Here is a 12698-nt window from a genome sequence, read left to right on the forward strand (position 1 = left end):
TACCCTAATCTAGTTTAGCAATACCCTGTGCCCCACCTCTCACAACTCTGCCCATTCCCACACCTTGTGTCTCAACCCTTTCTCCTTGTAGATTGTAAGCTCTTTTGGGCAGGGCTCCCTTCACCTCTTGTATCGGTTATCAGGCCCGGATTTGTGGCGAGGCCACAAAGGCCTGGGCCTAGGGTGGCAGAAACTTAGGGGCGCCATGCCACCCCGCCGCACAAAAATTCTGACATTTTGCTCCCATACGGAGCGCTGGGGACTTCTCCCCAGCGCTCCTTATGGGAGTTTAAATGTCTGCGCATGCGCGCTTGCGTCTGGGGGGGGAGGTGGTTTTGTTCACGCATGCGCAGGGGGGAATAGGGATGGCCAAGGGGTGCCTGGATTTGGTGATTGCTTTATATGTTACTCTGTATGCCCAATGTATGTAACCCACTTATTGTACAGCGCTGCGGGATATGTTGGCGCTTTATAAATAAATGTTAATAATAATAATAGTCAATATTAACTGCCCCCGTGGCATTATCTGCAGCCGTCACATGACTGGATTTTGGCTGAAGCGTAAGGATCTGGTTTGGAGCTCCCTAATTTAGATTTTATTGCAGTGGATCATATCTTTTGCACTGCAGAGTATTGTGCAACTAGACTGCGCTAGCATGTAAAGCTAATGGCAGGGCACAGGTACAAGCCTGTCCCTTATGTTTCCCTATGAATAACATTGGCATGTAGTAGCAGTCCTGTGCCAGCCTGGGTCTGCCTAAGCTAATAACAGAAGCACCCATTATCCTCAGGGGCCGACTTGTGGAAGCGGCCCTAGCTGTGGGGGATGATGGGAGTTGTAGTTCACTTCAAGCCAGAGATTGAGGGTTCCTGCAACCACGATTTAGGGACGCCCACCCTGCTGTACGGCTATTGGAGCTATCTAGTACACAATACCACGGCCTAAAACGTCTAACCCTGCCCTCAGGGGGTCCCAGTAACTCTGTGGGCTCCAGACAGAAAGCAGCTCCTTATAAAGGAACACCACAGCTCACACGCCGGGCCTCTCATTGTGCTTCCCTGCCCTTACAGCCCGCCCCTATCCCAAAGCCCGCCCCCTAGCTGTCACTCACACAGGGCAGCCAGCCGCTCCGGATAACATCGATTCCCTCCGCGCCTGGCGCCTCAGAGAAGGGTTGATTCTATCGGCCAATCGTCTGAGAGCGCCTTTCCCGCAGGGAGTTGTGGGAAGCCGCTGCCCATTTCCCCCGTCTCTTTCTCTGAGTGCCGGTGATAGCGCGTTTGGTCGCTCCCACTCTCCGGCTCACCCACAGGTACCATCATGGCGCTGCACGTCCCCAAGGCCCCGGGCTTTGCCCAGATGCTGAAGGAAGGAGCCAAGGTAAGGCCGGGCGGGGGGGGAGGCCGGAGTGGCGGGGCATGGGCGGCACATGGAAGCTTCCAGAAGCCATGGGGATAGCGGGGCATGTGCTTGGGGCTGGGATCCCTCCGCTTTATCTCTGCTGCTCTTCAACTACAGCTCCCAGCATCCTCTAGGAGCCCGAGGCTGTAGGGGAATTGTTAAATTAAAGTTATTTAGCTTTAAAGGGCAAGTAACACTAAAAGAAATATTTTATTAATATAAATTTCAAATACTTATTTACATAATTATTTAGTATTCTCTTCCTAAAGGTGTGTAGAAACAGTTTAACCCTTGCTTGTCTCTACTAAACATATTGTATTCCAGTTAGCCTCTCTCTGACATTCCAGGGGCCCCATAGTGTTCCTGTAAGGGCCCAGGCCTGTGTTTCTGTCTCTTTGATTTATTTGTGGCCATTAAAGGCCAAGCTGTACCATTATTAGATTATTAGATTGCTGGCAGTGATACTTATGGTCTGTATCCGGGATATTCCCTATAGGGGAGCCGTTGGTGCCGTTCCTACAGTAAGTGGAGTAATAGGGGGAAATCCCATTAGAAATAATATATTATTTAGTGACTGGTGGCAAATAAAAAGTGCAGAATGCCACGCCCTGTGCGACAGCCATAGTGGGTCCCCTCTGTGCGGGGGGGGGGGGGTTATGAGCACTAGCATCAGTACCAGTTGAGGCTTCTGCTTTGTGCAAATTGGCTTTTATATGTATGTATATATACATATATATATATATATATATATATATATCTGATAGGGACCTTAGATTGTAAGCTCACTGGGGCAGGGGCTGATGGGAATGTGATAGGGACCTTAGATTGTAAGATCACTGGGGCAGGGACTGATGGGAATGTGATAGGGACCTTAGATTGTAAGCTCACTGGGGCAGGGACTGATGGGAATGTGATAGGGACCTTAGATTGTAAGCTCACTGGGGCAGGGGCTGATGGGAATGTGATAGGGACCTTAGACTGTAAGCTCACTGGGGCAGGGACTGATGGGAATGTGATAGGGACCTTAGACTGTAAGCTCACTGGGGCAGGGACTGATGGGAATGTGATAGGGACCTTAGATGGTAAGCTCACTGGGGCAGGGACTGATGGGAATGTGATAGGGGCCTTAGATGGTAAGCTCACTGGGGCAGGGACTGATGGGAATGTGATAGGGACCTTAGATTGTAAGCTCACTGGGGCAGGGACTGATGGGAATGTGATAGGGACCTTAGATTGTAAGCTCACTGGGGCAGGGGCTGATGGGAATGTGATAGGGACCTTAGATTGTAAGCTCACTGGGGCAGGGGCTGATGGGAATGTGATAGGGACCTTAGATTGTAAGCTCACTGGGACAGGGGCTGATGGGAATGTGATAGGGACCTTAGATTGTAAGCTCACTGGGGCAGGGACTGATGGGAATGTGATAGGGACCTTAGATTGTAAGCTCACTGGGACAGGGACTGATGGGAATGTGATAGGGACCTTAGATTGTAAGATCACTGGGGCAGGGACTGATTGGAAAGATATATATATATCTCTCTTTGGCTTGTAGACAGGCACTCATATCGCAGAAAGAGTAGCGATGCCTGGGTGCAGTCCCAACAGATTAAGGAATAGTAGCAAGTGAAGATGTCCCGCACTCACAGGTCTTAGATTAAAGAGCAAGGCAAGCAGATTAAAATCCTTTATTGTGCACTTATACAGACCCCAGACAGAGTAGGACGCTAAATCAAAACCAGCAAAATATGTACCGTTTGTTGTAAAATCGCTTTTATGCATCCTCACTCACTCTGCTGGTACGCGCCGCCATCTTTAATTCCCCCTGCTTCTGGCTTCACGACGAGTGTCAAAATGCGCATGCTCCAGCATCGCATCCACCCACTGACCCCGTGATTATGACCCGTGACCCTTCATGCTGTGTGCAGGAGCGCATACTGCGCATGCTTCGTTTCAGACACTGTCCAGGACAGCGATGCTTGGGAGGAGGCTGGGAGAGCAGTGCCATACAAAGAAGTGGAGGTACATGGTTGATTTTAAAGTAGATATTTCCTTACAGGGGACTTAAATTAGAACATTGCAGTGTTAGAATGCACAGGATGTAAACTAAGTTTTGCTAAGTTGTGCAATGGTAATCGACTTTACTTGCTCTTTAAATAAAAGGCGTGGATTGAATAAACTCCTTTTATTTAACCTAAGACCTGTGAGTGCGGGACATCTTCACTTTCTACTATATATATATATCTCTGTACAGCGCATTGGCATATGTTGGCGCTATATAAATAAATAAATATTTGTTGGTGGCTATACTAAGTGAGCTGCATGCTTTCTTATTTCTCTCGCAGCACTATTCTGGATTGGAAGAAGCAGTGTTCCGGAATATCCAGGCCTGTAAAGAGCTCGCTCAGACTACTCGCACAGCGTATGGGCCGAATGGTAAATTGTCTCATGGGTATTTTCTTTTTGTCTGTTGCGGGAATACTGACTCAAGAAATGCTTTTTGCACAAAGTAAGAAAATGTTATTTCAGTCAGTGCTTCACTTTACAAGAATTAAGCACTTTCAGTGGTTGTGAGCTATAACAGATATGTAAGTGCAGTCGTGTATGTTTATTTCTCCAGTTCTTGCTCCCAAGCCATTGTAGAAGATTTTAGTTCTCCTGTGGGCCTGTAAATCGGCAGGCCTACTACATTATTTCATGAGTCAGAACCAGCAAAGCAGAGAATATAAGCAGCCAGACACGCACTGCTTTCCATAGCAATTACATTTACACATAGTGAAAAGGTTCAATGAATGTATATCGGCAAGTTCCTTCGACTAAAAGGTTCTGGGATTTCGTTTCTTGAACTCTTTGCTACACCGCCCTGTAGACTGTTTGGCTGTCTGTAATAATGTTGTTTCTTTTTGTATCATTTAGGAATGAACAAGATGGTTATCAATCATTTGGAGAAGCTTTTTGTTACAAATGATGCTGCCACCATTATACGGGAGCTAGAGGTGGGTAAAAAGCACATTTATGTTACTATCAGCATGGGAAAGAAGCCATCTCATTGGTTGGCTACCAGTCTCCTTGATCAGATACATTGAGCATTGGGGGTTGGAAGTGATTGATAACTCAGTGTTGTTACCTGCAGGTCCAGCATCCGGCTGCCAAAATGGTTGTCATGGCTTCCCACATGCAAGAGCAGGAAGTTGGAGACGGCACTAATTTTGTTCTGGTCTTTGCTGGCGCTTTACTTGAGCTGGCAGAAGAGCTTCTGCGAATGGGACTGTCTGTATCCGAGGTAGGATATACTTTCAACTCAGTTAAGTTTAATGGGTGGATATGAGAGCTGGCAGAAAAATGTTACATTTACTGTGTTGTGATTCTAAAGGTGATCGAAGGCTATGAGAAGGCCTGTAAGAAAGCCTTGGAAATCCTCCCCGACCTGGTGTGCAGCTCTGCCAAGAACTTACGTGACATTGATGAAGTTGCGTCCCTTCTTCAGACTTCCATCATGAGCAAGCAGTATGGCAACGAGCTCTTCCTTTCTAAGCTCATTGCCCAGGCATGTGGTAAGTATATGTCCCAGGGATTTACTGTCTGTGACTGCCCATATACCCTTTGTTATTGTAATGAGCTCCGTTCTTCTTTTAGTCTCCATCCTGCCCGAGTCTGGCCATTTTAATGTTGATAACATCAGAGTGTGCAAGATTTTGGTAAGTGAGACACATCTACAACCTAGGGGTGACTCCCTTAGAATTCCTTGGTTTTAGAGTTCTCTATATTTGACACCTGATTTTTAAAGGGGACATATTGTGTGAAAAACAGGATTGTGCCAATGATTTGCACTCATCTAAATATAGAAGGAATGGGCTTTAAAAAAAAAATTTCTCCCAAAAGGCTACTAGCCCCACCCATCTGTGCCATTTCCTGCTGCCTCCTTTCCCAAGCTGTACAGGAGGGCCGGCAACACCCAGCACTGGAACCAATCAGCAGCTAGGCTTACCTGATAGGGAACTGAAGCCTGTCTGCTTGTGTGACTTTAGGGCTGGGATTGGCTATGCCCCTCCCACTGTGCTTCTGGCAGGGACCATTAGGACACGCCCACCCCTCATTTGAAACACAGACAGGGACCTGAGAGGATCTATAGGGAGCTCCAATAAAGGGGCAATTTTTACAGATCGTATTAATTTTTAAATATACCTCCCTGGCTTTTGCATCCCATTAACCCCTACGACCCTGGAATACAAAGTCGAGGTTGCACTCTAGTTGCTGAAATCAAACAAAGTATCTTCTGTAAGTAATCCTGGGGTTTACTGTGACTTTTGCAGGGCTCAGGTATCTGTGCCTCGTCTGTCTTGCACGGCATGGTTTTCAAAAAGGAAGCAGAAGGCAATATTTCTTCTGTGAAAGATGCCAAAATCGCAATCTATTCCTGTCCATTCGACGGCATGATCACTGAAACTAAGGTATGTGAGGCGGTGCAACATATTGGCTTTATCTCTGGGTGGGACAACCCTGATTCTACCAGATTCTCTCCATTAAAACCATATCATAGCTAAATCAGATGCTATTCGGCGAGGATTATTTCCCCTTGCTGCCATAGATCATGCAACCTACAGTGCTAGTAGTACTCCATTTATAGAGCGGGTCATAAATGTATCCATTTCTGGCTTCTTTTTGTTTTTGCACGTCATGGGAAGTCTGCTGTTGTATAAAATATTAAAGGTTTTTTTTTTATCTACAACATATATTAGACATCATTAAGACAAGTTTATAGCCAGATCTGGTTGTAGCATAAAGGGCATTTTTCGTGGACCTCCAGAATTATAGCCACACCTTCAGAGTAAGGTTAAAAGGCATTTAGTAATATGTATAGACTTCAGGGTTCAATTTTGAACTCTGGGAGTTGTAGCTCAACAATAACTGGAGAGTAACAGATTGAAGGTGGCAGCTTTCTTGCCTCGCCAGGGACCCTAGAGCAAGGCTGTATGGGTAATGGAAATGGTTTGATTATTTAATGGAAGAAATCTCGAGTGAAATTGCTGGTATGTTTTAATAGGGCACCGTGCTGATAAACAGCGCGCAGGAACTGATGAACTTCAGCAAAGGCGAAGAGAATCTCATGGAAGAGCAAGTAAAGGCAATCGCAGAAGCAGGGGCCACTGTTCTTGTGACAGGGGGCAAAGTTGCTGACATGGCTCTCCATTACGCAAACAAGTACAACCTCATGGTAGTAAGGTAAGTGCTGTGTTTTGCCCGATAAGACATTGCGCCTCTATAGATTACCATCAAACACCATTTTGTCTGCTGTGTCCCTATTATGTCCCTGCCATAAGATCCCTTAGTCCAGATTTATATGGCCGCCGGGTAGGTTGGCCAGTCAGTCAGGGTTCTCTGGAGACTTTCCAGGCAGGAAACTGCATCTTCTATTATGGTAGTTTCTCTACACACCTCCCTTAGTGGCAAAGTAGTACAGATACTATTATGTTTATATAAAGTACTGTATATACTTGAGTATAAGCCTAGTTTTTCAGCACCCAAAATGTGCTGAAAGTCATCCTCGGCTTATACTTGGGTCGGGTGTCATGGGTCCCTCCAGACTGGCACCCTTCTTTTCCTTTTGTGTGCAAATTAAACCACCCACAACCAGACCCTCCAGTGCCCTGGCCTCTCTCAAATTTATCTACCATCCTCACCTGTCCCATTCTGCACTAGACATTGCACTTTATATTCTATATAAACTATATATAGTTTTGAAGGATTTTAACTGTGTTTTAGCTTGGTTGCTGATTGAGCTAAGGGGATGTAATACTCTTAAGGTATCATTGTTGATACCATATTGTTGTAGTTGTCCCTCTTCTCCACTTAGAGAGCTAGTGTACTGTTTTTCTTTGAAATAAATATTGAAAATCATATACCCCACTGATGCCTCATTTAATGTAATTTTATTGGTATTTATTTTGATTATTGAAACTTAGCAGTAGCTGCTGTATTTCCCACCCATGGCTTATACTCGAGTCAATAGGTTTTTCCAGTTTTCTTAGGTAAAATTAGGTACCTCGGCTTATATTCGGATCGACTTATACTCGAGTATATACAGTAACCCTAAATAGTATAAAATAATCAGTGAAGGATTTGTGTCTCTAACATAGAGTAGCACCCCTCTATTTGTATCTGATACAGTAAAACTTTAGCACTGTGTGACTGGTCCCAGTCTGATTAGTATAATATGAGGTTGGCTACCAGGCAGAGTTGATGTTTATTAGCTATATTAGCAGTCTTATAGATGCATTTTCTATTCGTTTAGGTTAAACTCCAAATGGGATCTTAGAAGACTGTGCAAAACTGTGTGTGGAACTGCCCTTCCCAGGCTGGTAAGTATTGCATATACAGCTGCTGAAATACCCAGTGCCCTTCATGCAACTGACATGAATGTGGAAGCATGTGTGGCAACATGGTAGAGACATGTATGTACTCATAGCTGTGTGTAAATAGAAATATCTGGTAATCTTTGCCAGTTATCACCCCAGAAAATATTACAGTGCAGTCGAATAATTAGGCCTTAGAGCAGTTGGATCAGGTATGGGTTAGGGTTGGAGCACAGATATTTGTCGACCTGTACATCATTAATGCGAACCAGACTTTTATAGGTGTATATATTTATTTTAGGGCTAGGTTTCCCAGTCTTTGGTTATTAAGGTTGTTCTCTAACCATAAAAATATTTAATCCTCTACAAACACGTTTTTCTCTTACAGACCCCTCCTACAGCAGAGGAAATGGGGCGCTGTGACAGTGTTTACTTGTCAGAAGTTGGGGATACACAGGTTGTTGTGTTCAAGCACGGTATGTTATTTAATGTTTCCCTTGCTTTCTATTGGCTCTAACACAGGTCACCCCTTTCCTTCTCACAGACAAGAAATGGGAGTGCAGCTAGTGTGTAAAGGTGGCCATACACGGGCCAATTGTAGCTGCCGATATCGGTCCCTTGGACTGATTCAGCAGCTTATTGGCCTGTGTAGGGGCAGGAACAAGGGGCATGCCCGACTGATATCTGGCCTAAAATTGGGCAGATATTGATCAGGCAGGTTAAAAGATTTCTTTGGATCGGAGACCACATCGGCTCGTTGATGCGATCCCCGAACTGTCTGCCCCATTGGCCCCAGGGCCAAACGATCGAATTAGCCTACATTTTCCCTGATATTGCCCACCCGTAGGTGGGGATATCTGAAGAAGATCCGCTCGCTTGGTGACCTTGCCAAGCGAATGGATCTTTACGTGTATGGCCACCTTTACAGTCTGGGTTTGGAGGGAGGTGCCTAATCTGTGTGCAGAATCCTTACTGTATTCAGTGGGAGTCCTTGTCCTTTCTGGTTAAATTAAGGTGTATCTTTATTATGGAAACAAACTTTCCCTTTAAAGGCAGCAGTGCAGTTAATGTTTTATTCATGTTACCTTTCACATTTTCGAATTTTCCTGATTTCTCTCCATTGCTCTTCCCTTAGAAAAGGAAGACGGCGCCATTGCTACGGTTGTGATCCGTGGCTCTACAGACAATCTCATGGACGATGTGGAACGAGCAGTAGATGACGCCGTGAATACTTTCAAAATCCTCACAAGGGTCAGTGATGTTTCCTCCGCACTTGCAGCCCACAAACAGTACTCAGTATGGACCAAACCATGTTTATTTGTGTTTCTCGTTCATTATAGGACAAGCGCCTTGTGCCTGGAGGCGGAGCCACTGAAGTTGAGTTGGCAAAACAGATCACATCTTATGGAGAGGTAAACCTGCATATGAACTGTACCTCCCACGACAACAGAGTACAAGCCACAGAGATCCCATTACAGTCTATCTCCTGTTTGTTCATTGCAGACCTGCCCTGGGCTTGACCAGTACGCCATTAAAAAGTTTGCCGAAGCATTTGAGTCCATTCCAAGAGCATTGGCGGAAAATTCTGGTGTCAAGGCCAATGAGATCATCTCCAAACTCTACGCAATGCACCAGGAAGGCAACAAGAACGTGGGCTTTGACATTGAGGTAAAATGACTTATATCCACTTCGTTCTAGATATTTCTCTCTAGAATCGTTGGAACATTCTATTGTTATTGATGAGGCGTCCTTATGTTTGCTTCGGATTGTAACATAAATTCATTCAGTTTAGTTTATATGCCAAGATTTAAAATGAAAATCACAACATTGTTGGCATTAACCATTGGAGACTTATGTTTGTATTTGCAGGCGGAGAGTGCGGCAGTGAAAGACATGATGGAAAGTAACATCCTGGACACGTATCTAGGGAAATACTGGGGGATAAAGTTGGCTACAAATGCAGCGATCACTGTACTTAGGGTTGACCAGGTAGGTGAAATTTAGTATATAGGGGCGTAATAGCATAATGGTTTTGCCTTCCCATGACAGACAGAAACTCAAAAGACGAAGGTATCTTGTTGGCAGACAAATTAAAGGACAGGGAAACCCATGTCCAAATCATGAGTTCTCTGCAAAGGCCCCACCCCCCTACCTTCCCAACTGCCCTTCCGAGCATTGCCCCCATACCTGTTAGTTAATGCAGGGTTGGTGCCCCCCCCCCCCTCTGTGGTGACCTGACATGTTTCCCAGAGAGTTGGGAAAAAGCATGAAGTGGCATTCTTATGGAGATGTGCTCTGTTTGTATTGGTACCTCTCCTGCCTGGAGCACTTGGGTAAGTGGGAGCAGAAGTCTTACCAGCACAAAGGCAATTGCAAGTAGGGTGACCCCTACACATCTATTGAGTGAATGCAACATTTTGGGGGCACGCCACTTTGTTGCCCCTGTATAACTTACTATAGTATTTATAAGGGTGCTGAGCCGCTATACCTGGCACCCAGGGTATTATTTACGTAGAGAGTAGGGGGTGCTGATGGTAGACAGTTCTATAAAGAAACATTTTTGCACCTGAGGAAGGATTTTACCCCGAAACGTTGTGCACTTTTCTTTTTCTGCTATAAGCCTTGCACCTTTCTTATCTGTGTTGCCCCAAGTTCCCATACTCTGTGGGTGTTATAGGGTTCTAGAGCAGATGGTTTGCCTTATGAGGAATTGTGTTTACAGGAAACCATCTGGGCAATGGCCGGGAGCTGAAGGCGGTGCTTTGGCACCTACCAGCCTGGCCTTGGAGAATACATAATAAATCTGCTTATACCAACTGGGCACCAGGGATCATGGGAAAGCATCTATGTTTTAGAAGTGACAGAGTGGGGGTGGGCTTTAGTAGAACCTTTGGCTGAGTTATCTTTATTCACAGTGAATTGTGTAACCATTTATAGATTATAATGGCAAAGGCAGCTGGTGGACCAAGAGCCCCCAAACAGCAAGGACACTGGGATAAGGATGATTGGCAAGATGAACCAGACAAATCTTAGGGCTCTGTAAGAGAACAGGTGGCATCATATTGTGTGTACCCCGGACTAGCCTCACTGCATGGGCCTGTGTGCCACTGACTACTAACCCAGTGTGAGAGAATGGCGTGTCACTGACCTGAACCAGAGCCACCCAATAGGCTTAGCGGCCTCTTTAGTGCCAATAAGACACTATGCACACTGTATATAACATATGCACTCTGCGAGTCTCTGGCCAGACTGGCCGTACCTAGTCTAGATACCTAGAACTCTTGCTATATTGTACACAAGCCCTTATTGCATGAGACCTGTGCAGGATACCCTAACTTAGTGAGTACTGCTAAGCCTGATTGGCTGCCCAGGAGCAGTGGTAGAACGGCACTGAGTGTATTCAGCGCTGCCCAAGGTAAGTAGCCCCACAGCAGAGCACTACTCCTTATATAGGGCTAGCACAAAAGGTAAAGCTGGACGACCAATGGCTGCTCATTGTTTCTACCTGCAGCCGCTATAGAATCGGCATATGGGCAGCTGGAGAGGGTGCATGAGAGTGATGCATGCTGGGTAGATAAATCCCACTTGGTTATTTCAGGCACTCATTTTGTTCCCTTTCTCCTCTCGAGATTATCATGGCAAAACCAGCAGGCGGCCCAAAAGCACCCACGGGAAAGAAGGACTGGGACGATGACCAAAACGACTGAATACCGCCTTTCTGAATCCGTTGGTCTAATCAGTGTGTGCAGTACAGATTACCGAGTCGCTTTTTTTTTTTTTTTTTTGCAATTTGTTCACTTACCCTTAAGTTAAATAATACTGTATAATAAACATTCAGTTTCTGATAGCCCCTGCTAAGCTTGGTTCATTTATTTATTTTTATCTAGACATCTGATGCCCACTAGAGTTAAAAAAAAAAATCCTTACTGAGTTAGGCCATAGTCCTTGTTTAGTAAAGGAGAAGTAAACACTAAAATATGACTAAAAATTGGAGTGATTTATAGACAACTGTGCCAGCCCAGAGGTTAAGCAGCCCCATAACAGTAATCATCCAGGCCTACAAAGTCCACAGCAGCTGCCCATCTTTGGACCTTATTAGGCCATCTTGTGTGTCAGTGGCACTGCACATGCTCAGTGCTGCTGAGCTTAGGGGCTGTGGGAACTTCTCAGCACATTAGCAGAAAGGTGAGGTTGCACCTCTCACAGTAGCTGATGCTGCTACAGGGCTGATTAATAATCAGTTGTAATGGAGAATGCACTGGGTAAATATGCTGCCTGATAGTCAGACCCAGAATAAGTGATAACCCCTGTATTAGGTATTTTATATACTGAGGGAGCCCCATGGGCACTGGATTTTGAAATCTATTTTAATTTCCCATGTAACTAACGTGTTTGCTGTTCATATCTCGGGGTCTCCACCTGCTGTTCGATTTGGCCAACTGCCTACAGTCAGCTGAAAGTCAAGTTGGTGAGAAAAGGAAAGTCTTCTGGCATTTCTCTGATCAGTTTTAAGCAGTATTTCTAGACTTTTCCCACTACCGTAACTTCATTTCTGCCAAACAGCGACAGGCAGGTGAAAATAAACTGCAGGTGGCGCTGTAGTTCCAAATGCATTCAGTGTAGGGGCTCTAGTACTGTCATTGCCTGACTCCAGAACCCTTGAAATAAGGCCCTGATATCCATCTCTAACTGTCATTGGTCTCAGCATCTCTGGTTTTGCTTGACTAACATTTCCAGAGTCCAGCTGTGTGGCTACTGGTAACATTAAGGCCTCAATCAACCACTGCACTCTAGGGCCTGAGGAGGTTCTGTGAACAGATAGAACTAGATCTCTCATTGGATAGAAAAACCTAAAGGAAGGGCTGGCAGCAAAAAAATCTCTAACAGTAATGATGCGGGCCTTTATTGTTGTGCACAGGATGGTCACCATCTGGAGTTTCTAAGGA

General features: G+C 45.3%; 1 protein-coding gene across 2 annotated transcripts; it reads left to right on the forward strand.

Annotated features, from left to right (window-relative positions):
* Positions 1–1186: 1186 nt before the first annotated feature.
* On the forward strand, positions 1187–11607 carry cct8 (chaperonin containing TCP1 subunit 8). 2 transcript variants are annotated; one of them, NM_001007874.1, is given in 16 exon segments: positions 1257–1381; positions 3745–3835; positions 4316–4395; positions 4533–4682; positions 4773–4953; positions 5036–5097; positions 5713–5850; positions 6444–6622; positions 7692–7758; positions 8141–8228; positions 8888–9003; positions 9093–9164; positions 9256–9420; positions 9622–9741; positions 10690–10791; positions 11382–11597. In NM_001007874.1, coding segments are annotated over 15 exon segments (1665 nt in total). In that variant the 5' UTR covers positions 1257–1321; the 3' UTR covers positions 10786–10791; positions 11382–11597.
* Positions 11608–12698: the final 1091 nt, after the last annotated feature.

Source organism: Xenopus tropicalis, chromosome 2, assembly GCF_000004195.4.
Source record: "Xenopus tropicalis strain Nigerian chromosome 2, UCB_Xtro_10.0, whole genome shotgun sequence".
Classification (NCBI taxonomy): domain Eukaryota; kingdom Metazoa; phylum Chordata; class Amphibia; order Anura; family Pipidae; genus Xenopus; species Xenopus tropicalis.

Bases quoted from the DNA above. Each gene is read 5' to 3' on its own strand.
- cct8 (XM_012956796.3), top strand. From the start codon at position 1,322: ATGGCGCTGCACGTCCCCAAGGCCCCGGGCTTTGCCCAGATGCTGAAG. The intron at 3,836-4,315 runs GTAAATTGTCTC...TGTATCATTTAG, and splicing joins CACAGCGTATGGGCCGAATG to GAATGAACAAGATGGTTATC. The intron at 4,683-4,772 runs GTAGGATATACT...GTGATTCTAAAG, and splicing joins TGGGACTGTCTGTATCCGAG to GTGATCGAAGGCTATGAGAA.